General features: G+C 47.7%; 1 protein-coding gene across 2 annotated transcripts; it reads left to right on the top strand.

Moving 5' to 3' along the window:
- The first annotated feature begins 10336 nt into the window (after positions 1-10336).
- Positions 10337-24851, top strand: MARVELD3 (MARVEL domain containing 3). Of its 2 annotated transcripts, none has more exons than XM_055298508.2 (3): positions 10337-10863; positions 13460-13587; positions 23275-24851. In XM_055298508.2, the coding sequence occupies exons 1-3, from the start codon at positions 10391-10393 to the stop codon at positions 23910-23912; spliced, it is 1239 nt and encodes a 412-aa protein (XP_055154483.1). In that variant the 5' UTR covers positions 10337-10390; the 3' UTR covers positions 23913-24851. The 2 variants fall into 2 exon arrangements, with proteins under 2 accessions (XP_055154483.1, XP_055154484.1); XM_055298509.2 differs by lacking the exon at positions 23275-24851 and adding an exon at positions 17124-17865 and having other exon boundaries at positions 10385-10863.
- The last annotated feature ends 460 nt before the right edge of the window (positions 24852-25311 follow it).

Below are 25311 nucleotides of genomic sequence, written 5' to 3' on the forward strand. Positions count from 1 at the left end.
TGGAATAACCAAAAGGTGTTATATTTTTAATTAAGGCAAAAGAGAGGCCAGAAGATTGGTTCCTAAACTTCTCTTCCACAAATAAAATACAATAAAGTGAAATAAACTCATCAGATGTTCACTAGGCTTTAACTCTCAACTACCTTACTTATTCTGTCCTTACTTGTGTGCTTGATTAATTTATCAAAAATTACACATGTTAGAGAGAGAGTCTCACTCAGGCTGGAGTGCAGTGGCATGATCTCGGCTCACTGCAACCTCCACCTACCGGGTTCAAGAGATTTTCCTGCCCCAGCCTCCTGAGTAGGTGGGATTACAGGCATGCACCACCACGCCCAGTGGATTGTTTTACTTTTACCGTATCTAATGATGCTACAAGATGCAACAGAAAATAAAAGATCCCTGTCATCTCCTTGAGTACATAGAATTAATTTGTAAGAACTAATGTTGCCAAGCATGGTGGTTCACTCCTATAATCTCAGCACTTTGGGAGGCTGAAGCAGGAGTATTGCTTGAGCCCAGGAGTTTCAGATCAGCCTGGGCAACACAGCAAGACCCTATCTCTCTCTACAAAAAAAAAAAAAAGAAAGAAAAAACTTAGCCAGACATGGTGACATGTGCCTGTAGTCCCAGCTACTCAGGAGGCTGAGGCGGGAGAATCGCTTGAGCCCAGGAGGTCAAGGCTACAGTGAGCCATGATTGTGCCACTGCACTCCAGCCTTGGTGACAGAGCAAGATCCTGTTATTTACCCAATGATTATTTATTGAGCACCTACCAGGTGCCAGGCATAATGGCAAAGGCATAGTCTATGGGAGCTGACAGTCCAGAGAGAGGCGCAGACACTACACAAATACAGTCATGCGTTGCTTAATGTCAGTGGTATGTTCTGAGAAATGCATCATTTGGTGATTTTGTCATCGTGTGAACATCATAGAGTGTATTTATACACAGAGTGTACCTACTTGGTATAGCCTACTAAACGCACCTAGGCTATATGGTATATGGCCTATTGCTCCTAGACTACAAATCTGTATAGCACGTTATTGTACTGAATTTTTTTTTTTTTTTTGAGACAGAGTCTCGCTCCGTCACCCAGGCTGGAGTGCAGTCGTGCCATCTCAGCTCACTGCAACCTCTGTCTCCCGGGTTCAAGCGATTCTCCTGCCTCAGCCTTCTGAGTAGCTGGGACTGAAGGCGTGGGCCACCATACCCGACTAATTTTTGTATTTTTTTTCTTTTTTTTTTTTTTTTTTAGTGGACATGGGGTTTCACTATGTTGGCCAGGCTGGTCTCAAACTCCTGACCTCAAATGATCCACCCACCTCAGTCTCCCAAAGTGCTGGGATTACAGGCGTGAGCCACCACACCCGGCCAATTAAATGTACACTTTGAAATTTTGAGAACAGCAGATGAGATGCATGTTTTGAGCCAAAATTGCAACAATTCAAAAAAGGAGAGGCCAGTATGAGCTGAAGTCGTGGGAAATATTCCGGTTATCTTTTGCTGAGTATCAAATCACTCCCAAACTTAGAGGTGTAAGACAACCATTTATTATGCTCATGGATTCTGTGGGTCGGGAATTTGGAAAGGGCACAGTAGGAAGGGCTCGTCTCTGTGCCACAATGTCTAGGGTCTGAGCAGAGAGACCCAAAGGCTGGGGGTGATTTGATGGCTGAGGCTGGAAGCTTGGAGAGCTCATTCACTAATGTCTCGAGATTGATGCTGGCTGTAGACTAAGATCTTAGCTAAAGGCAACAGCCAAAACACCTATACATGGCCTTTTTATGTCACCTGGGATTCCTTACATTATTGTGACTGGGTTCCAAGGTAGAGCATCCTCAGAGAGAGCCAGGTAGAAGCTGTATCACCTTTGTTGATAAGCCTGAAAAATCACTCAGCGTCACTTCCACTGCATTCTATTCAGGACCAGCTTAATGGGCGTGTGACCTGTGTGGTCACTCAGAGCCCCATGCTTGGTTTAATGCTCTGCTCTCACCACCTGGAAATTCGTAATAATATTTGATGGCCAGGCACAGTGGCTCACACCTGTAATCCCAGCACTTTGGGAGGCTGAGGCAGGAGAATCACTTGAACCAGGGAGGAGGAGGCTGCAGTGAGCCAAGATCGTGCCACTGCACTCCAGCCTGGCAACAGAGCAAGACTTCATCTCAAAGAAAAAAAAAAGAGAGAGAGAGAGAAAGCTAGAGGGCAAAGTACAAAGAACCCTGCAAACGAAGTGTCAGGATGTTAAAGAGAGCCAAAGACCACTTTCAGCTGGAGGAATTTGAGCCGGCTTCCTGGAGACATGGCCCCGGGTGGCTCCCCTCCATTCATTCAAGAGTCACTTATTCATTGAACAAGTGCCTTCAGTGCCATTGGAGTTCGAGGCCCTGGGGATTTGTCAGGGAGCAGGATATGTCCCCGCTTTCATGGAGCCTACTCTACAAGATACAGTCAGTCAAATAACAGACACATTAAAAAATAAACATAGAGGCCCGGCACGGTGGCTCATGCCTGTAATCCCAACACTTTGGGAGGCCAAGTCGGGCAGATCACCTGAGGTCAGAAGTTCGGAACTAGCCAGGACAACATAGCGAAACCCCGCCTCTACTAAAAATACGAAAATTAGCCAGGCGTGGTGGCACATACCTGTAGTCCCAGCTACTCGGGAGGCTGAGGCAGAAGAATCATTTGAACCTGGGAGATGGAGGTTGCAGTGAGCTGAGATTACACCACTGCACACCAGCCTGGGAAACAAGAGCAAGACTCAATCTAAAAAAAAAATAATAAAGTTGTGATTTTTTTTTTAAGTATTTTGACTACTTGTGAGCAAACTTTTAGGCAATTGAGAGAAAAATACCCTTAGGCTAAGTGGATAAAATTTTTTTCTCAAATATTTAAAGATAGGCAAAACGTAACAAGCTTAAAGACTGTACTTTTCACATGTTCTACAAGTGGGCATGTATTATTATTATTATTATCATTATTTTGAGACAGGGTCTCACTCCATTGCCCAGGCTGCAGTGCAGGGGTGCCATCACAGCTCACTATAGACTCGACCTCCTGGGCCCAAGTGATCCTCTCACCTCAACCTCCCAAGTAGCTGGGACTAGAGGAGTGCACCACCACACCCAGCTAATTTTTGTATTTTTGGTAGAGACAGGGGTCTCCCTATGCTGCCCAGGCTGGTTTTGAACTTCTTAGCTCAAGCAATCCTCCCACCTCAGCCTCCCAAAGTGCTGGGATTACAGGTGTGAGCCACCATGCCTAGCCTGTGTATTATTTTTATAATCAGAAAAAACAGTTCTTAAAATCACTGGGGTGGTGATTTTAATCACATTTCCACCAATGTACAGAGTGCAAGAGCTGTGGGGACATGGCTACCTCCACCTACATTTTAAAGGACGTTTAGTTTAGTAGAAAAACCAAAAGTTTGGTAATACATGCTGTTGATGAACTTGTGGGGAAATAAACACTCTCATGTATAACTGATGGGAATACAAATCTATATAATTCCTATGGAGGACATTTGGCAATCTGTCAAAAGTTTAATGTCTTGGGAGGCTGAGGTGGATGGATAACTTGAGGTCAGGAGTTCGAGACCAGCCTGGCCAACATGGCAAAACCCTGTCTCTACTAAAAATACAAAAATTAGCCAGGTGTGGTGGCAGGTGCCTATAGTCCCAGCTATTTGGGAGGCTGAGGCAGGAGAATCACTTGAACCCGGGAGGTGGAGGTTGCAGTGAGCCGAGATCACGGCACTGCACTCCAGCCTGGGCGATAGAGTGAGACTCAGTCTCAGAAAGAAAAAAAAAAGGTTAATGTCTATGTGTCTATGTCTAGGTCACTTTTTAGACTGGTCCCTTCACCATTTCATTAAAGACTCACTCCATTCCAAGCCCTGCCATGATCACCACTGAGGCTGCAGATGCAATACACCAGGCTGTTTTTTTTGTTTTTGAGACAGAGTTTTGCTGTGTCTCCCAGGCTGGAGGGAAATGGCTCGATCTCAGCTCACTGCAACCTCCGCCTCCCAGGTTCAAGTGATTCTCCTACCTTTGGATGGCTAGGTCACTTTTTAGACATTAAACTTTTGGAGATTTACCCCACAGATGTACATGTGAGAATGCAAAATAACATACAAGGTCTATCAAGAGAGGACTAATTAAATAAATTATGATACAGTCATAGAGCAGGGTGCTATGCAGCTTGAAAAAAAGAATGAGGACCTTTTTTATTTACCAATATGAAAAGATCTTCCAGATAATTACATGAAAATAGCAAGGCACAGAACAGAGAACACTGTGCTAGCTTTTGTGTGAATCAGGAAGAAGGGTATATAGATTTGTTCTGCTTATATTTATGTGAATCAAACCCTAGAACAATTCACAAGAAAATCATTGCAATGACTGTTTGCTGAGGGGTGCTCTGGATCCCCTTTTCCTGCTGATATACCCATCCCCCAGCCATGATGACGCTGACTGACAGCAAGTCACAGCTATTCCTTCTCTGGGGAATTGCCTGCCACCCAACAGAGGGCCACCTGACTTGGAAAGGGTATGCTATGGTCTGAATGTCGGTGTTCCCCAAAATTCATATGTTGGAACCCAGTACTCAGTGTGATAGTATCAAGAGACAGAGACTTGGGGAAAGTGATGAGGTCATAAGGGCTCTGCCTTTATGAATGGAATTCATGCCCTTATAAAAGAAGATTGAAGGGAGCTTCCTTGCTCCTTTTACCACGTGAGGACACTTAGAAGGCATCATCTATGAGGAACAGGCCTTCATCAGACACAAAAGCTGCTAGCATCTTGATCTTGGACTTCCTAGTCTCCAGAATTAATGAGAAATAAATTTCTGTCATTTACAAATTATCCAGTCTATGGTATTTGTTATAGCAGCCCAAATGGACTGAACAGAAATTGGTAGGAGAAGTGGGGTGCTGCTGTAACAAATACCTGAAAACGTGGGAGCAGCTTTGGAACTAGGTAATGGCCAGAGGTTAGAAGAGTTTGGAAGAGCACACTAGAAAAATCCTATATTGCCATAAACATACTGTAAAGGGCAGTTCTGGTGAGGGATGAGAAGGAGAGGAGAGCTGTAGAGACCTCAACCTTCTTAGAGATTACCTAAGCAGGCCAGCACAGTGGCTCACACTTGTAATCTCAGCACTTTGGGAGGCAGAGGCCAGCGGATCATCAGGTCAGGAGTTCAAGACCAGCCTGGCCAACATGGTGAAACCTTGTCTCTACTAAAAATACAAAAATTAGCCAGCTGTGGTGGCACATATCTGTAATCCCAGCTACTCAGGAGCCTGAGGCAGGAGAATTGCTTGAACCCAGGAGGCAGAGGTTGCAATGAGCCAAGATCGCACCACTGCACTCCAGCCTTGGTGACAGAGCAAGACTATGTCTCAGAAAGAAAATAATAAATAAAAGAGATTACCTAATCAATCACGATCAGGATGTTCATGGAAATATAGACCATCAAGGCCATTCTGACAAGCTCTCAGACAGCAGTGAGAAACATGTTATCAGAAACTGGAGGAAAGGCCATCCTTGTTACAGAGTGGCAAAGAACTTGGCTGAATTGTGTTCATGTCATAGTGTTTTGTGGAAGGTAAAACTTGCAAGCAATGAAATAGGCTATTTGGCAGAAGAAGTCTCTAAGCAAGTGTTGAAGGTGCGGCATGGTTTCTCTTGACTGCTTACAGTAAAATATGAGAAGAAAGAATTGAATTAAAGATAAAATTTATAATTAAAAGAGAAGTTGAGGGCCTGGCACAGTGGTTCATGCCTATAATCCCAGCACTTTGGGAGGCAAAGGTAGGCAGATCACTTGAGCCCAGAGTCCGAGACCAGCCTGGCCAACATGGTGAAACCCCATCTCTACTAAAAATACAAAAATTAGCCAGGCGTGGTGGCGCATGCCTGTAATCCCAGCTACTCGGGAGGCTGAGGCAGAGAATAGCTTGAACCTAGGAGGCAGAGTTTGCAGTGAGATGAGATGGCACCACTGCACTCCAGCCTGGCAACAGAGCGAGACTCTGTCTCAAAAAAAAAAAAAAAAAAAAAAAAAAGTCAATGCTGTGAAAGAGAAAAAAAATGTTGGGAAACTGTTATAGATTGAAGGAGACTTAAGGGAGACTAAACAGACATGATGATGATGATGATGTGACAATGCATTATTCACATATCATGAATAATCCTTAATTGAATCCTTGGATTTTAAGTGCGGAGGGGGTACATACAGAGGACATTATTGGGATAATAAAGGAATTGGGTTATAGAGTATATATTCGATAATATTATATCAATGCTAAATTTCTGGATTGTGGTCACTGCAATGTGGCTGTGTAGGAGGAAGTTATTCTTTGGAAAAACATGTTGAAGTATTTAGGGGAAGAGCCATGTGTCTGGAATTTAGCACAAATGTTTCATTTTTTTAAGTTTACATCCATATATAGAGAGATGGAACAAATGTGGCAAAACGATAATAATTTGTGTATAAAGACACAAAACAAAGAGAAACGAAACTAAAAGACAAGCTGGTTTGAGGGTTTGTTTATTCTGAAAGAGGTCTGCAGAGTTCAAGAGCAAAGGTCTAAGAGAGGAAGGGCTATGCTGTTACACAAACCATCCTGTGTCTGCTTGTTCACCAGGCTTCCTCTGCATCCATAATGTCCCGGGCTCAGAACAGGGCTTTGCTCAATAAAGATTTGTGGAAGAATTTGGCCCCATCCTCTCCACTCTGGGAAGACAGGCTTCGGGGCTCACAGTAGCACTTCTGTGGGTTGGAAGTTGATGTCTGGTCACCCCCACCCTCTTCGTTTTCCTTCTACTTACTCATCACTTCTTAATCCTCTTGAGTCTTAGCTCTAAAAGTTAAGAATTCCCTGGGGGCTCCGCCCAAAGCCTCTTCTCCATTCTTTCCTTCTTTCTCTACTCCCACGGAGCATCTCCAGCCCAACCCTCTCCCCATATTTCAGACTCATATATTCAACTGCAGCTAGACATCTACACTTGGATGAATTATAGCCATCTCAAATTTAGCATGTCCAAAATGGAAGTCCCTAATTTCCCCTCAAATCTGGTTCTGTCCAGTCTCCCCCGTCTCAGTAAAAAACCCCACCATTCACCTGGTCACTCCTCCCTTCCCCTCATTTCCCCACATCCGATCCATACTGTAAATTCTTCCCCAAAACTACAACCTGGATCTGTCAACTTGTCACTTTCTCCATGGCCACTATCACCCTCACCTGGACTCCTTCAGCAGCAGCTTTGTAACTCATCTCTTCCCTCTACTCTGGGCCCCCATCATCCACCCTCCTCACAGAAGCCAGAGTGGTCTTTCAAAAATATCAATCAGAAAAGGTTACTCTCCTCCTCAAAATCTTCAGTGTTCCTCCACTGTTTAGAATAAAAATGCACACTGTCCTTCCTTCCTTCCTTCCTTTCTTCCTTCCTTCCTTCCTTTCCTTTCTTTCTCTCTCTCTCTCTCTTTCTTTCTTTCTTTTTTTTCTTTCTTTTCTCTTTCTTTCTTTCCTTTTCTTCCCTCGGTGGCCCAGGCTGGAGTATAGTCGGCTCGCTGCAGACTCCCTGCTTCCGGCTCCCGTGACTCTCCTGCCCCGGCCTGCGGGCTGCTTGGGATTGCCGGCACGCGCCACCACCCCTGCCTGCTTTTTCTCCTTTGGCTGGAGGCGCGGTTTCGCCATGTTGGCCAGGCTGCTCTCCAGCTCCTGACCTCGAGTGGTCTGCCCGCCTCGGCCTCCCGAGGTGCTGGGACTGCAGACGGAGTCCTGCTCACTCGGTGCTCGGTGTTGCCGGGGCTGGAGTGCAGTGGCGTGGTCTTGGCTCGCTGCAGCCTCCGCCTCCCAGCCGCCTGCCTTGGCTTCCCAGGGTGCTGGGATTGCAGCCTCTGCCCGGCCGCCGGTGGCCGTCTGGGAGGTGGAGAGCGTCTCTGCCTGGCTGCCCATCGTCTGGGATGTGAGGAGCGCCTCTGCCCGGCCGCCCCGTCTGGGAGGTGAGGAGCGCCTCTGCCCAGCCGCCACCCCGTCTAGGAAGTGAGGAGCGTCTCTGCCCGGCCGCCCCGTCTGGGATGTGAGGAGCGCCTCTGCCCGGTCGCCCATCGTCTGGGATGTGAGGAGCGACTCTGCCCGGCCGCCCAGTCTGGGAACTGAGGAGCCCCTCTGCCCGGCTGCCACCCCGTCTGGGAAGTGAGGAGCGTCTCTGCCCAGCCGCCCCATCTGGGAAGTGAGGAGCGCCTCTGCCCGGCCGCCCCGTCTGGGATGTGGGGAGCGCCTCTGCCAGACCGCCCCGTCTGGGAGGTCTACAACTGAGGCCAGAAGCAATGTGGGGGCTGGACGTGGTGGCTCACGCCTGTAGTCCCAGCACTCTGGGAGGCCGAGGCGGGTTGATCGCTTGAGGCTGGGAGTTCGAGACCAGCCTGGCCAACATGGTGAAACATGAAAAATACAACAGACAAACCAACCAACCAACCCAGCGACAACAAAACAGGTCTACCCTGGAGTCATACTCTAATTTTTTCTATTTTCCTCCCTTTCTGATCCTTTATCCCACTTTCTTTTTCTTCCTCTTCCTTCTCCTTTGTCAAATAGAGGATTGAGTTATTATCATTGATCCATACAAAGTCCCTCTCTCATTTATTTTCTTTAATTCCCACCCCCCATTTCTATTCCCCGTCTTCCCATGTGCAACCTTCCTAATATGTTTGATATGCATCTTTTTGTTTGAATGTATTTTTAGAAAATGTTTTTGTGTGCAAAAAAAAATTAATAATAAAAAAAGAAAAAAAATGCACACTGTCATCTACACCATCTGCCTGGTCCATTTCTCCAGCCTCATTTCATGCCCACCAACTCTACTCCCAGGGACCTCCTTGTCCAGCTCCTGTGTTTCTCAACCTTCTCTTTCTGGGACATTTTCTCAGCCTTCTTGTCATCCAGAACACAATTCAAACAACATCTTCCCAGGTCTATATGAGGAAACCTAACCTGCCCATTAAACTTTAGACACTGTCTTCTTTGTTTACTACCGGTTTTCCCTTTTCCTGACACACTAGAATGCAATCATCCGGCAAGCAAAGTTTCCACTGTATCTCCAGTACCTGCTAAAGCAGGTGCTCATACATACTTGCTGAAAGAATTAATTACCAGATGGCAATTGTATATATTTTGTAATATCCTTACTTGGCAGAATTAAAAGCTGCCAATTTTGTGTAAGTCCCCATTTTAAAAAACAGGGCTATTTGTAAGCCCAGGACTATTGTGATAAATGAACTGGCTGCAAGCCCCTTACAACATACAACATAGGTGTTATAAGGGAAATAGGAGAAGGGAGAAAGAGGGACAGTGGATGGGTGGAGGGAGGAGTGGAAGGTGGGTGACTGGGTGGATGTGTGGGTAGGTTAGTGGCCAGATGGATGGGTGAGTGGATGAATGGTGGATGGGTGGATGAGTGGGTGGGTGGCTGGATGGGTGAGTGGGTGGATAAATGGGTGGATGGATGGGTGAGTTGGTAGATGGGTGGGTGAGTGGGTGGGTGGATGAATGGTGGATGGGTGGGTGGATGGGTGGATGAGTGAATGGGTGGGTGGATGGATGGTGGATGGGTGGGTGAGAGTGGATGGGTGGGTGAGTGGGTGAATGGGTGAGTGAGTGGGTGGATGGATGGCCGGGTGAGTGAGTGGGTGAGTGGGTGGATGGTAGATGGGTGGTAGATAGGTGGGTGAGTGGGTGGGTAGGTGGATGGATGGGTGGATGGTTGGATGGGTAGGTGAGTAGGTGGATAGGTGGATAGATGGGTGGATGGATGGGTGAGTCGTTGAATGGGTGGATGGATGGGTGGATGGTTGGACGGGCGGGTGAGTGGGTGGATGGGTGGATGGATGGTGGATGGGTGGGTGAGTGGGTGGATGGGTGGGTGAGTGGATGAGCGGGTAGTGGGTGGGTGGGTGAATGAAAGTGTTTGGCTGAGTGAGTGAGAGGATGGGTACCTCTGGGAAGGTAAATCCAAGTTGCTGTGTAAGTTGAGCCAGAGGAGGTGGCCACAGTTGGCTCCCTTAGGCCGCCCACCTTGTGGGGTCACCAAGGGGTTACTTCGGGGCAGAAAGCCGCGGCTGTGGGTCGCCCCGCCCGGGTTTCCAGCAGCAGCACCCCGGCCCCCACCCAGCACACAGGCACCCCTCCCGCCCGGGCCCCAGCCGCGCTCAGGGCGCCCCCTGACGGCGCCCGTGCTCAGGTGCGCTCCCGGACTAGCGCGCACGCGCACAGGTACGTGCCCGCGCCGCCCCCGGGCTTGGCCACCTGCCCAGGAAACTTGTTGGTTGTTGCCCTCGGGTCGCTCCCGGGCGGGGACACGGAACCAGGCCATGGAAGATCCGTCGGGGGCTCGCGAGCCCCGGGCCCGGCCGAGAGAGCGGGACCCGGGACGGCGCCCCCACCCAGACCGAGACCGCACCCACGATCGACCGCGGGACCGACCCGGGGACCCGCGCAGGGAGCGAAGCAGCGACGGAAACCGGCGAAGGGACAGGGACCGGGACCCGGAGAGAGACCAGGAGAGGGACCGGAACCGCGACCGGAACCGGGACCGGGAGAGGGAAAGGGAGAGAGAGAGGGAGAGAGACCCGGACCGAGGCCCCCGCCGGGACACACACAGGGACGCGGGCCCTCGCGCAGGTGAACACGGAGTTTGGGAAAAGCCGCGCCAAAGCCGGACGCGGGACGGAGCCCGGGGACCGACCTGGGACGCAGCCGCGCCTCCTGGGCCCGCACCCTGGGAAGCCCCGGAGCCGCCGCAGCCGCAGAGGAAGGGGGACCCCGGGCGCCGCAGACCCGAAAGGTGAGAGGGGCCAGGGCGCTGCGACCTCCGCGCCGGGGACACCTGGGGCCCAGGCCGGCCTGCGAGGCCCTGGCGTCCCCGGGTTCTTGTCCTAGGAGCCCGTTTAAAGGAACAAATGCCGTTTCTCCCTTCTGCGCTCTCAGAGGCGACCTGGCAGGGAAGGAAAACTTTAGGTTTCCCCCTTCTCGTGGCCTGAACCCAATTAACAAAGCAAAAACCGCCCCTGTGAGCAGTGGCTGAGCTGGAGGACCTGGAGAAGAGAGAGGCCCCGGGACCCGAGAGGGAGGGGTGGGAGGAGACCAGGCGGGTGGGGTTCACCCCAGGCTCCTCCCCGGCCCGCCCCGCATGGTCACAGGACTGCGCCTTGGGGTTCAGACCCTTGCCCCGTGTTCCAGAGCCAGCCCTTCCCGACTCCAAAGTCCCCTTCCCTGTGGCCGGGCCGCCCACCTGGGAAGCCCAATGAAGAGTTAATAGTTTAATGTGTTACCCCCTCCCAGGAATACTTGCCTTCAAAAACAGGTGGGCCGGCGCGGTGGCTCATGCCTGTAATCCCAACACTTTGGGAGGCCGAGGCGGGCGGATCACCTGAGGCCAGGCGTGATGGCGGATGCCTGTAGTCCCAGCTAATTGGGAGGCTGAGGCGGGAGAATCGCTTGAACCCGGGAGGCGGAGTTTGCAGTCAGCCGAGATCGCACCACTGCACTCCAGCCTGGGCGACAAAGGGAGACTGGACTCAAAAAAAAAAAAAAAAAAAAAAGACAGTGGGAGACGCTACATTTTTAACCAAAGAACAAAGTCTACATAAAATTCCCCCACTGAAGGGTACAGGTTTGTTTTCCCTTTTGCCAGTGAGGTCTCTCTAGGCAGCGTCATTCGAATCCCACGGCTGCTTGAGACCGCACCCTCCTAATGAAAAAACTTTGCCATCTCTGCCTTGCACAGAATTCCCATAGGCCCCTTGTAAGGAGAAAGGTTCAGGGTGTACTGGAAGACTCTGTGAGCTAGGGGAGGGTGGGGGTGGAAGGAAAGACAAGAGGGGACCTGATCCCCACACCCCCTCCTAGGGACCTGGTGTTTTTTTCCATCCATTGAATGCGCAGATAATGTGCCCCACAGGGTGAACTGTGAGCAGATGGGGTATCTCGCCTGCCGGCTCCAACAGGAGACAGGTCCGAGGTGACGACTGCTTCTGGTTTTTGACACCTGGCCTCTTCTCTAGGGAGGAGTCAGGCTCCCCTCTCCCAGGGACTTGGAGGCTGAGCCCAGTCTCTGTCCCTGCTATGTCCACACAGCGGGAAAGCTCCTATCCTGAGTTTATGTTACATTATCTAAAACCAACTAGCATAACAAAGGGTGCGCCCAGATACAGTCAAAGCTGCGCCCAGGGAAACGGCTGTTGTTTCCCTGACTAAAGCCCATTGCACTTGCAACTGCAGGACCTGGGAGAATTCAGAGCTGCATTTTTAGGTTTCTTTAAAAACCACTGTCCGAGCCAGACGCGGTGGCTCACGCCTGTAATCCCAGCACTTTGGGAGGCCGAAGCAGGCGGATCATTGGAGGTAAGGAGTTCGAGACCAGCCTGGCCAACATTGGGAAACCCCATCTCTACTAAACATACAAAAAAATTAGCCGAGCGCGGTGGCACACGCCTGTAATCTCAGCTACTCGGGAGGCTGAGGTGGGAGGACTGCTTGAACCTGGGAGGCAGAGGTTGCAGTGAGCTGAGATCTTGACACTGCACTCCAGCCTGGGTGACAGAGTGAGACTTCATCTCAAAAAAAAAGAAAGGAAGACTGGGGAGGAAGAGGAAAGGTGTCCCAAGGAGAAAAATAGCTTCTGTAGTAACCCAGAGGCATGGAAAAGCCGTCATCTTTTGAGGGTAAGGGGGTAGTTCAGTATGGCTGGGTCTGTGAGCATGAGGTTGTGAGTGTAGAGAGATGAACAGGGGCCTCCTGTGCATGCTAAAAGTTTTAAAAATTTCAAACCTAAGAGAGACATGATGTTCTAGAAAGACTGTGGGAGCCTCGCAAGTAGAATGCAGCTCCCTGTTGAATCTTGAACAAAGTCCAGGATGTGCTGCATAAAGCAAGGAGAGAAGGGACAGAAAGAAAATGCTAGGGCTGGCAGAGGAAGAAATGATGTGATGACGTCAAAATCCGTGGTCTGCAGCGCCCATGTGCTGACTTGGCACTTTCCAAAGTAACAAAGGGAGGAAGAGAATGTCTGCATGGGCATCAGAGTCATGTGAATGCAAACTGGTTTTGAAGAGGCCTGGTGCATGCTGAACTGAGAACTTGCACTCACAGGAAGACAGCTCACAGCTACCTGGTGAGACAGCTCCCAAGGGCAGACAAACCATCAAAGGTGGTGCTCAGTGGTACCACAGCATCTGTCACGTGGTTAGCGGAGCTGGGCCAAGTATTTGGATGTCCCATGGGGCCACTAAACCAGAGAACTCTTTGGAGTTTAAAATACCAGGACAAATTCTATTTCTGTTCTGCTAATGTTTGGGCCCAGCATGAGGAGTCAAGAGTTCTAATCCTGAACGCTATTGAATGAGAGACCCCCTAATGACGTGTATGCTTTTTGGTTATAGTGAACCCCCTTCAGGGAGATATCTGCCCTCGCCCCCCAGGCTTGGACGAGAGGAGGTGGAATATTACCAGTCAGAGGCGGAAGGACTCCTGGAATGCCATAAATGCAAATACTTGTGCACTGGGAGAGGTGAGCCATTTTGCAGGATGTTTGATCATTTACTGTCACTGGTGGTTCTGGAAGGGATGGTCTGAGCTGGTGAAGCAAAAATTCAAGCAGATTCCCTTGTGGGTTCCTAGCATTTTCATTTCTGTACTTGTGAGGTTCTTGTTTTCTTTAAAAAAAAAAAAAAAAGAAGGAACATCTCAAAAGTGCTGCTAGATTTCCTGTGCCTCTCCTTAAACATGCCCTGGGTTTGCAAAGGCAAGCAGCCATGTTTGCAGCTTTCAGACTCCAGGTGGAAGTGCAGAGGCCTGTAGGTGGAACTGGCTATGAGCTGCCAGCTGTCAGAGGAGGGATCTTCTGGCGAGGCAGCTGAATTAAGAGAGGGAAAATAACCTGGCATGGGCAGCCAAGTTGCAGCACCTGTTCTCCTTGAAGATCTGACGCCCAACACTTGATCAATGGCTTTTAAACTTTATTGACTGAGGCCAGGCACAGTGGCTCGCGCCTGTAATTTCAGCACTTTGGAAGGCCCAGGAGGGAGGATCACTTGAGCCCAGGAGTTTGAGACCAACTTGGGCAACATAGCAATACCCCATCTCTATTTAAAAAAAAAAAAAAAAAAGGAGAAAAGGCTGGCGTAGTGGCTCACGCCTGTAATCCCAGCACTCTGGGAGGTCAAGGTGGGTGGATCACTTGAGGTCAGGGGTTCAAGACCAGCCTGGCCTGAGGAGGAGAATTGCTTGAACCTGGGAGGAGGAGGTTGCAGTGAGCAGAGATCACATCACTGCATTCCAGCCTGGGTGACAGAGTGACACTCCATCTCAAAAAAATTAAAAATTTAAAAAATTTTAAAAATAATAAGGCTGGGCACAGTGGCTCACACCTGTAATCCTAGCACTTTGGGAGGCCAAGGCGGGCAGATCACCTGAGGTCGGGAGTTCAAGACCAGCCTGACCAACATGGAGAAACCCCATCTCTACTAAAAATATAAAATTGGCTGGGGTGGTGGCGTATGCCTGTAATCACAGCTACTTGGGAGGCTGAGGCAGGAGAATCGCTTGAACCCAGGAGGCGGAGGTTGCGGTGAGCTGAGATTGCTCCATTGCACTCCAGCCTGGGCAACAAGAGTGAAACTACGTCTCAAAAAAAAAAATAATAATAATAATATATATGCATATATATATACACACACATAATATATTCATAAGGTTGTTAAATATATATATTTTTTACATTAAGACCAAGTTCACACACACGCAGAAACAAAAATGTGAAACCATACTGACCCTATTATATACCAAGTACTCTGATATTTTCTATCCCGTTCATTAAAAACAAAATCATTTTTTAAAAACCATACTTATTTAGGACCCACAGTTTGAAAAACACTTCCAGCCTATCATGTATCCACCCCAAATATGGCATCCCCAGGTTCCCGTTCTAGCGGTGTTGGCCTTGCCAGCAATGAAGAAAATCTGGTTTGTCTGGGTGAGAGCTTACAGTTCACATGATTTGGTGAGAAATATTTCTTGGTTTACTATGACTAAGGGAGAAAACGTTCCAGCCTAAGGGAGAGAACTCATGGAGCTCATACCTGAAAATGTAATCTCAGGATAATTCCAAAGATGCATATGATCATAGGATTATAGGAACTTTGAGGAAAGGGCTCTAGGCGATGCAGGTACAAGGATCATTACTCTAGTTGCAGATATTGGCACAACCTCACAGCCTGTAATTCTGTCAACAGCTCCTGAGCTTCAGAGAAGTACAGTAAGATCTCCAGAGGACTGTGTTCTCATTGAGAGCAAACAACAAAAATTATGAATATACAAATAAAGTTCAGGAAAAAATATAATATTCACAGTGATTTTTTTAAATTGGTTGTATTATAGGCAATTGTTACATTGCATGTTTTCTTAAGTCTACCTTTTCTTTTTTTGTTGTTGTTATAAGTAAGTATAACTGTCTTTCTTTTTTTTTTTTGAGATAGTCTTGCTCTGTAGCCCAGGCTGGAGTGCAGTGGCATGATCTCGGCTCACTGCAACCTCTGCCTCCCGGGTCCCAGTTCAAGCAATTCTCCTGCCTCAGCCTCCCCAGTGGCTGGGAGGTAGCGTATGCCACCATGCCCAGCTAATTGTTGTATTTTTAGTAGAGACAGAGTTTCACCATGTTGGCCAGGCTGGTCTTGAACTCCTGACCTCGTGATCCTCCCGCCTTGGCCTCCCAAAGTGCTAGGATTATAGGCATGAGCCACCACGCCTGGCCGTATAACTTTCATAAATAAAATGGTGACAGAGTGAGACCCTGTCTGTAAAAGAAAAAAGAAAGAAAACAATAATGTTGTTTGCATTCGGGGGGAAAATTATACAGTGTAAAGATCACACTTGAGAGAGCATCGCCATTTCAGTTAGACAATGTGTAGCTGTGGTTTCATCAATAGACCAACTGGAACCAGGCATAAAATCTGGTTATCAAACATCAGGTGGGATGTTGACAGGCTGACGTTGGCAGCATGTACAATTTCCAGCTCAGAAGCACCCAGCTTATATGATGTTGAGCAAAAGAAGCCACACACACAAAAGCACATAACTGTATTATTCCATTTACATGACATTCCAGAAAAGGCAGAACTAGTTTCTAATGAGAGAGGGCAGATCAGTGGTTTGCTGACAAGCAAAGTGAGGGATTGACTACAAAGCGTCACTAAGGAAATTTCTAGGGTAATGAGAATGTTCTGTGTCTTGATTATGGTTACATGGTACATACATTTGTCAAAACTCATCAAACTGTATGCTTAATATGGGTCGTTTTGTTGCATATAAGTTATATTTCACTAAGGTTGATTTTAAGGAAAGCAGCCAGTTTTCCTTCTCCAAGAGATAAAGAAGCCAAGGGCCGGGGAAGAATCCAGCTCTGGGAAAATATCACAGCCCAGATACACTCTTTAGGGAACTAAATAAAACAGCATTAAACTTTAAGACATACTTATGAGTTAAAGTCTAAGAACAATAAAACAATTTTTTTAATTCGATAAGCATTAAAGGTTTAATTAACTTAATTTTTTCCTTTTTTTTTTTTTTTTTAATTAGAGATGGAGTATCACTATGTTGCCCAGGTTAGTCTCAAACTCCTGGGCTCAAGCAATCCTCCCACCTTGGCTTCCCAATGTGCTGGGATTACAGGCGTGAGCCACCTCACCCGGCCTTGTTTCATCTTTTTGGTGGTGGGAGGTGGAATGTTCTTACCCTTGTATCCAGGATGGCTTTGTTTCTGCTCACTGGCCTGATCTCTCCCATCATCCTCCTGCCCCACTCTCAGGGCACACTGCTTTGCTCTTTTGAGTGTCACCCCTCTGAGTCCATAGTATTTCTGGCACCATTTCTGGAGACCACAGTTCCCTACTGCCCTCTGGTTTTAATAGCGCTGCTTTGGCCTGGGGCGTTCCACAGGGGCAGAAGCCTACAGGGGTCTGAGCCTTGCGCGGAAGGTGGGCCTCAGGTGGAAGAGTCTCCTGGTGCCAAACAGCATCACTCAAAAATGGTAACACCCTTTTTTTGCAGCCTGCTGCCAAATGCTGGAGGCTCTCCTGAACTTGCTGATCCTGGCCTGCAGCTCTGTGTCTTACAGTTCCACAGGGGGCTACACGGGCATCACCAGTTTGGGGGGCATTTACTACTATCAGTTCGGAGGGGCTTACAGTGGCTTTGATGGTGCTGACGGGGAGAAGGCCCAGCAGCTGGATGTCCAGTTCTACCAGCTAAAGCTGCCCATGGTCACTGTGGCAATGGCCTGCAGTGGAGCCCTCACAGCCCTCTGCTGCCTCTTCGTTGCCATGGGTGTCCTGCGGGTCCCGTGGCATTGTCCGCTGTTGCTGGTGACCGAAGGCTTGTTGAACGTGCTCATCGCGGGGGGGTACATCCCGGCCTTGTACTTCTACTTCCACTACCTCTCTGCTGCCTATGGCTCTCCTGTGTGTAAAGAGAGGCAGGCGCTGTACCAAAGCAAAGGCTACAACGGTTTCGGCTGCAGTTTCCACGGGGCAGATATAGGAGCTGGAATCTTTGCTGCCCTGGGCATTGTGGTCTTTGCCCTAGGGGCTGTCCTGGCCATAAAGGGTTACCGAAAAGTCAGGAAACTAAAAGAAAAGCCAGCAGAAATGTTTGAATTTTAAGGGTTTCTAAAACGTTCTGCCAGATGCGAGTGGTGGTGGAAGGTACTCTGAGCCACTGTCTTTCCCAAGAATCCCTCGTTGTGGAACTTTCCAATGCTGGAAAAGCAGCTAGCCAGCGTTGGTGTGGTGGGTGGAGCCCCAGTCGCATGGAGCAGTGTTCATGGATGCAACAGACCCTGGCTTCTGGAGTCCTCTGTGAGTGAGGGACCAACCAAAATTTTTTTTCAAAAAGCAAAAAAATGGCCGGCCTCGGTGGCTCACACCTGTAACCCCAGCACTTTGGGAGGCTGAGGTGGGTGGATCACTTGAGGTCAGGAGTTCGAGACCAGCTTGACCAACATGGTGAGCCCCCATCTCTAATAATACAAAAAAAATTAGCCAGGCGTGGTGGTGGGCACCTGTAATCCCAGCTACTTGGGAGGCTGAGGCAGGAGAATCGCTTGAATCCGGGAGGCGGAGATTGCAGTGAGCCGAGATCCCGCCACTGCACTCCAGCCCAGGCAACACAGCGAGACTCCGTCTCAAAAAAAAAAAGCAAAAAAACTGGAGCCCAAGAGCCACAAGGAAAAGGCATGTACTACAACAGAGTGCACTTCTTCATTCAGTAAAGGGAGGTCACCAAGAGAATTTGATGAACTTTATCTTCAAAGTTCCTGGGCACAGTGGCTCACACCTGTAATCCCAGAGCTTTGGGAGGCTGAGGTAGGAGGATTGCTTGAACCCAGGAGTTCAAGTTTGCAGTGCGCTATGATTGTGCCACTGCACTCTAGCCTGAGCAACAGACCGGGACCGTATTGCCAAAATACCAAAAAAAAAAAAAAAAAAGTTCATGGAGAGCCACATAGACATGAGACCACACTTCAGCCTGAATTTTTCTAAAACACAGCTGTCTCAAGCAGATTAGCCCACACGTTTTTCCACACTGAACTCTCCAGTCCTTCCACTTCCTTAATTCTGCAAATGGAGGGAGTGGGGACTCTTGGGAAACTACTCCTGTAAAATTGAAGTTGGAGGTAGGCGTGGGCTGAGGAAAGAGGAATCAGATTAATTCTCTGGGTTGCAAAGAGGCTATTCTGCAAGCCCCTTGCAGTGGCCCTGAAAGCTCAGTAAGTGTTTTGTACCTCTTCTAAATGTGCCATTGTGTGAAGCATTAAACCCAACATCTAGAATTCAGGATCCATCTGGAATAAAAGGATGTAAAATCTTTCCCAACAGAAGAGTGTTACTTTTGGCCAGACAACTTCATGGGTTCTTAATGCACATTAAATTATGACTTATGGAACATTACAATATATTCTCGGTCCAAGTGAATAAGTTTTTTGCTTTATGTGAATCCAATAAAAAATCCAAAGAATTTTAATTTGGAATTGATGTCCTCTTTACAATACATTTATAATATTCTCTTAAATACAGATAATTTGTCACATTTAAAAGGTGAGTTCCATTTGAGTTTAGAAAAGGAAATCTATATATACATGCTTGTATATGATTGGAAAATTTCTTGAAGAATAACATCAGAAAGTATTAACAGTTTTGCTTTTGAAGAGAAGGGGACTTTTCATTTATGCATGGCTGACTGCACATGTATTAATTTTAGAAAAATAAAAAGTAAAAAAGTTGACTTGCTCTCTTCAGTTTTTTTCAGGACCACATTTAAAGTTCAAAGGCAGGTATGGATATATAGTTAAGCAGATTATTAAATGATCAGCCACAAAAACAGCCTCAACCATAAATACTTCTTTTATTTTTTTGTTTCTTATTTTTGAGACAGGATCTGGCTCTGTCGCCCAGGCTGGAGTGCAGTGGTGGGATCTCGGCTTACTGCAACCTCTGCCTCCCAGGCTTAAGCTGTCCTCCCACCTTAGCCTCCCGAGTCACTGGAACTACAGGCCCATGCCACTGTGCCTGGCTAATTTGTTTATTTTTAGTAGAGATGGGGTTTCACCATGTTGCCCAGGCTCGAACTCCTGGGCTCAAGTGATCCACCGACCTCAGCCTCCCAAAGTGCTGGGATTATAGGCATGAGCCACCGCGCCAGACCCAGAAAGACGTTATTTACAACAAAGATCTCATGTCGTTTCAGAATCTCTGCTTCCCTCTACCAAACCCTCTGCTGTCTTTCCGGAGACTTGTCCCATCCCACCATAGAAATAAACTGCTAGCTCTGCTCGCTACCCTTTTCCCCTTCCCCTGCCCCCTGTGTCTTTCTGCACTAACAGCATGCTTGGAAATACTTGAGCCTGCTTGATATTGATAGGTAAGCCAGGCCAACCCTGGCTGGAACCTGGGATAATATTCCCTGGCCATATTCCTTCAACAGTCCCAATATCATTGGACCTAGCAGAAGACCATTATTCCTGTCAATTGGTGCAGTCAACAGGTGGTTGACAAGATCTAGATTTATTCCATTGTAGCCTAACAGATAGATGCTGCCTGGGTTGTGAATCCGTCCCAGAGGAAAACGTCTCACTCTTTTGTATTTTCAGTAGAGTATTTCTGTTTCCCTTCAAGGGGTGAAATATTAATGTCCATGCAGAAGGAAAACCAAGGAAGAGAAAGGTGTTGGGTCCACTAACCCCCATGAATTAGAATGATGTCTGGGTCAATTCGCTTGCTCTGCTGTAGGGAGAGTGTAAACTAGTAGCTTACTGTGCCTGAGTGATGAGTGGGCAGTTTTAGTCTGATGTTATTTTCAGTTTTAAATTAGAGGAATGTAACTTCTCAACTATCAGAGCCCTCAACTGCCATGTCCCTGTGGACCGCTAGGAATTTGTGTGGGCCCAGCAGGAGATAGGATTAGCAAGCTGAGTAGCTGTTGCCTAAGTACTTTAGAGTCTTTCACTGCCCTGATTGTAAACATCATGGTACCCCCTAGTGTGTTAGAGGGTTGTCCTGATTTCTGGGCAACCTTCTTAAATTTATCCCATTCTTTCTTACGTTTCTCACCAATCCCCTTCCATTTTGGAAACATTACCGAGTAGCGTCACCATCCGTTTGTATACTATTTTATTTTTAGAGTATTTTCACATACTTGCTTTTTTTGTTGTTGTTAACTTCCCACAGTATCACACAGTTGCTTTCATTGGAGCCTCCCCACATCCCTGTGGGTGAAGATTGGCAGACTTAGCTTCATTTGTCATATTGTCTGAGGCTTAGAAGGACTGAATGGCTTGGCAAGGCAGTAAAAAACGGGGACTTGAACCTGGTGGTCCTGCTCTTGGTTCATTTGTTTTTCTCTTCATGCTCATCCCTGAATGCCACGGGAATGGCAGGAGACCCTCTCCCAGAAGGACACCTAAGGAGGATTTGGGGCCTCTGTCAGTAACAAATAAAAGCTGACCTCGGACAAGAATATCTTCAGTCTGTTGGCCTGTTGGCTTCCTCTGCCTCATGCCATTTGTAGGTTCCTTTTAGTCCAAATATCTATCAGTAAGGTCCTGGTTGAATAGACGAATCCATCCATACTACGAAGTCGAAGGCCACTTAACAAAATGTGGCTCCTCTTGTAGGAACTGATCTGAAAACATCTGGAGGATATAGTAAATGAAAAAATCAAAATGCAGAACAGTGTACGTGATACACTTACTTTTGTGGAAAAATGCAGGGAAGGGAATGAAATGCAGATTTAAATGTGCTTTTTATTTGCATAAAGGAACACTGGACAATTATATTAGAAACCAATGAAAGTGGTTGGCAATATTGAAGAGACTGGATATGAGTGAAATTTCTCAGTTTATACCTTATGTCATTTCAGTTTTTTAGAAACTTTTCATTTTGAAATATAGATTTGCAAGAAGTCACAAAAACAGTGCAGAGTACTCCTGTGTACCCTTAACCCAGTTTTCTCCAATGATAATATGTTGCATAACTAGTACAATATCAAGACCAGGAAAGTAGCAATCTACAGAGCTCATTTAGGTTTCCCCCTTTTACCTGCACACATTTGTATGTGTTTGTAGTTCTAAGCCATTTTATCTCATGTGCAGATTTGTGTGAGTGGCACCACGATGCAATCCAGAACTGTTCACTTACCCTGGACATCCCTGTGCTAACTCTTCATAGTCACATCCATCTTCTTCCTCCCTCCCCCATCCCTACTCATTCCTGTCCCCTGTCGATCACCAATCTGGGCTTCTCTATAATTTTGTCCTTTTGAGACTGTTACATACATGAAATCACACGGTATGTAACTTTTTGAGACTGGTTCTTTTTTTTTTTTTTTGGAGACAAGAGTTTTGCCCTTGTTGCCCAGGCTAGAATACAATGGTGCGATCTCGGCTCATTGCAACCTCCGCCTTCTGGGTTCAAGTAATTCTCATGCCTCAGCCTTCCGAGTGGGTGGGATTACAGGCGCCTGCCACCACACCTGGGTACTTTTGTATTTTTAGTAGAGTTGGGGTTTCACCATGTTGGCCAGGCTGGTCATGAACTCCTCACCTCAGGTGATCTGCCCGCCTCAGCCTCCCAAAGTGCTGGGATTACAGGCCTGAGCCATTGTGCCCAGCCAAGACTGGTTCTTTTTCACTCATCATAATTCGCTTGAGATCCATTCAAGTTGTTGCATGTATCAGGAGTTCATTCCTTTTTTTTTTTTTTTTTTTTGAGACGGAGTCTCACTTTGTCACCCAGACTGGAGTGCAGTGGCATGATCTCGACTCACTGAAACCTCTGCCTCCTGGGTTCAAGCAATTCTCCTGCCTCAGCCTCCGGGGTAGCTGGAACTACAGGCACGTGCTGCCACACCCGGCTAATTTTTGTATTTTTAGGAGAGATGGGGTTTCACCATGTTGGTCAGGCTGGTCTCCAACTCCTGACCTCAAGTGATCTGCCCGCCTTGGCCTCCCAAAGTGCTGAGATTACAGGCGTGAACCACTGCACCCAGCCTAGGAGTTCATCCCTTTCTATCGCTGAGTAGGGTAGTCCATGGTATGGGCGTACCCATTTGTGTAACCAGAGTCACCCACTGAAGGACACTGGGGTTGTTTCCAATATTTGGCTACTATAAATAAAGCTACAATGAATATTTATGTCCACGTTTTTGTTTTCAGAGTTGTACTTTGATTTTTCAAACGTAGATTGAAAACAAAACAAAACAAAAACAAAAAGCAAATTAAATATACTGATGTTGAGGCTGGTTGAGGTGGCTTACGCCTGTAATCCCAGGACTTTGGGAGGCCAAGGCAGGTGGATCACTTGAGGTCAGGAGTTTGAGGCCAGCCTGGCCAACATGGTGAAACCCCGTCTCTACTGAAAATACAAAAAATTAGCCAGGCAGGGTGGCGCGTGCCTGTAGTTCCAGCTACTCAGGAGACTGAGGCAGGAGAATCGCTTGAAGCCAGGAGGTGGAGGTTGCAGTGAGCCAAGATCACACCATTGCACTCCAGCCTGGATGACAGAGTGACACCCTGTCTCAAAAACAAAACAAAAAAATGTTGACATTGAATCGACCACGTCCTTAAAATCAGGTGGCCTGTGGTGTGTCTCTGGCTTGGCCTGGGTGAGTAATGTCAGTGTTAAAGCCCGAATCTCTCTTCTCCTAGGTGTGGTGCAGATAGTGGAGGTGGTCTTGAATGGGATGGTTCTCATATGTATCGTGGCCTCCTACTTTGTCCTTGCCGGATTCAGTGCCAGCTTTTCCAGTGGCGGTGGCTTTGGGAACAACTACTACTCACCGTTCGAGGGCACTGAGCTAGAGCAGGTTCGGCAGCTGGACCAGCAGTACACGATCCTCCGGTCGCCCCTGATATACGGTGGCGTGGCTGTTTCTCTGGGACTGGGGGTCCTCACCATGGGCGTTTTACTCCAAGGAGCCAAGAGTCTAACAATGTTGTCAGGGAAGTGGCTCCTCACGGAGGCCTCCTTCAGCCTCCTAGCAGCTGCGGGCTACTGCACAGGCATTGGTGTTTACCTCCACGTGGCTCTGCAGATCAATAGCACCGACACTTGCAAAACAAGAGAGAGGCTCTATGCCCGCAAGGGTCTCACCTGGATGAACTGCCAGCTGGCAGGCACCGACGGAGCAGCAGCCACCTTTGCTTGTCTTCTCGTGATCATGTACGGCGCCAGCATGGTGCTGGCCCTGCGTAGCTACCGAGAACAGAAGCGCTACAAAGGCAGCCGAGAACAGCCCAGAAGTTACTGTGATGCACCGGAATATCTGTGGTCTGGAACTCTTTGAGATCTTCCGGAACCTAAATGTGAACCCACATTGTTTCTCTCAAAAAGACAGGTCTTTTAAAACTCCACATTAGACAACTATGGTTTTCACACACTTGATTTTATAAATGCTCTCTTTAGACTGAGGCAAAGTTTAAGAATTGAGGACGGGCATGGTGGCTCATGCCTGTAATCCCAGCATTTTGGGAGGCTGAGGTGGGCGGATCACTTGAGGTCAGCAGATTGAGTCCAGCCTGGCCCACATAGCGAAACCTTGTCTCTACTAAAAATACAAAAAATCGCCGGGCATGGTGGCTCACACCTGTAATCCCAGCACTTTAGGAGGCCAAGGCGGGCGGGTCACTTGAGGTCAGGTGTTTGAAACCAGCCTGGCAAACATGGTGAAACCCCATCTCTGCTAAAAATACAAAAATTAGCTGGGTGTGGTGACAGGCGCCTGTAATCCCAGCTAGTCTGGAGGCTGAGGCAGGAGAATCTCTTAAACCCAGGAGGCAGAGGTTGCAGTGAGCCAAGACCATTGCACTCCAGCTTGGGCAACAAGAGCAAGACTCCATCTCAAAAAAATACAAAAAATCAGCTAGGCTTGGTGGCGAACACCTGTAATCCCAGCTACTCAGGAGGCTAAGCCACAAGAATCACTTGAACCTGGGAGGCAGAGGTTGCAGTGAGCAAACTCCACTCCGCGTCACTGCACTGCAGCCTGGGCAACAGAGCGAGGCTCTGTCTCAAAAACGACGACGACAACAAAAAAGATAGGACAGTAGATTTTATTAGACCCTGAAGGCATACCAGAGGCTTTTTCATTTCTGCATTCCCTGACAGTGCTCCATAGAGTAGGCCTTCAAAGGTAGATAGTAATCTTATTACCCTGGACTGTTCTCATAATGTAACAGATCACTAACACTGAATCTTAAAAATAAAGTTCTTTTAGTAATTTTAATCTGACGTGTTTTATACCTATTCTTATACTTTACAGCTTGCCCCAAATATATTAGTTCAAGTCAGATGCAACTAGAAATACACATTCTCGTTATGGTCTTTTTTCTAATTGTCCTCTTGCTTTTTAGTAGTGAATTCTTATGGAACCTGTTCAGGACAAAGGATCGAAGCTAAGTCTACTACCTAAGCAGAAAAGATCTAGATTATAGTTTTATAAAAATAAAGCTTGGAAAATAATCAACTGGAAATCTACATTGCTAGGTTAAAAGTTGTGGTGTCTTGGCCAGGCACAGTGGCTCACGCCTGTAATCCCAGCACTCTAGGAGGCCAAGGCAGGTGGATCACGAGGTCAAGAGTTCAAGACCAGCCTGGCCAAAATGGTGAAACCCTGTCTCTACAAAAAATACAGAAAAAATTAGCCGGCCTGGTGGCAGGCACCTGTAATCCCAGCTGCTCGGGAG

This window comes from Symphalangus syndactylus, chromosome 11, assembly GCF_028878055.3.
Source record: "Symphalangus syndactylus isolate Jambi chromosome 11, NHGRI_mSymSyn1-v2.1_pri, whole genome shotgun sequence".
NCBI lineage: Eukaryota > Metazoa > Chordata > Mammalia > Primates > Hylobatidae > Symphalangus > Symphalangus syndactylus.

Coding starts and splice junctions, on each gene's coding strand:
- MARVELD3 (XM_055298508.2), top strand. CDS start 10,391: ATGGAAGATCCGTCGGGGGCTCGCGAGCCCCGGGCCCGGCCGAGAGAG. Junction 10,864..13,459: donor GGGCGCCGCAGACCCGAAAG/GTGAGAGGGGCC, acceptor TTTTGGTTATAG/TGAACCCCCTTCAGGGAGAT. Junction 13,588..23,274: donor ATACTTGTGCACTGGGAGAG/GTGAGCCATTTT, acceptor CTCTTCTCCTAG/GTGTGGTGCAGATAGTGGAG.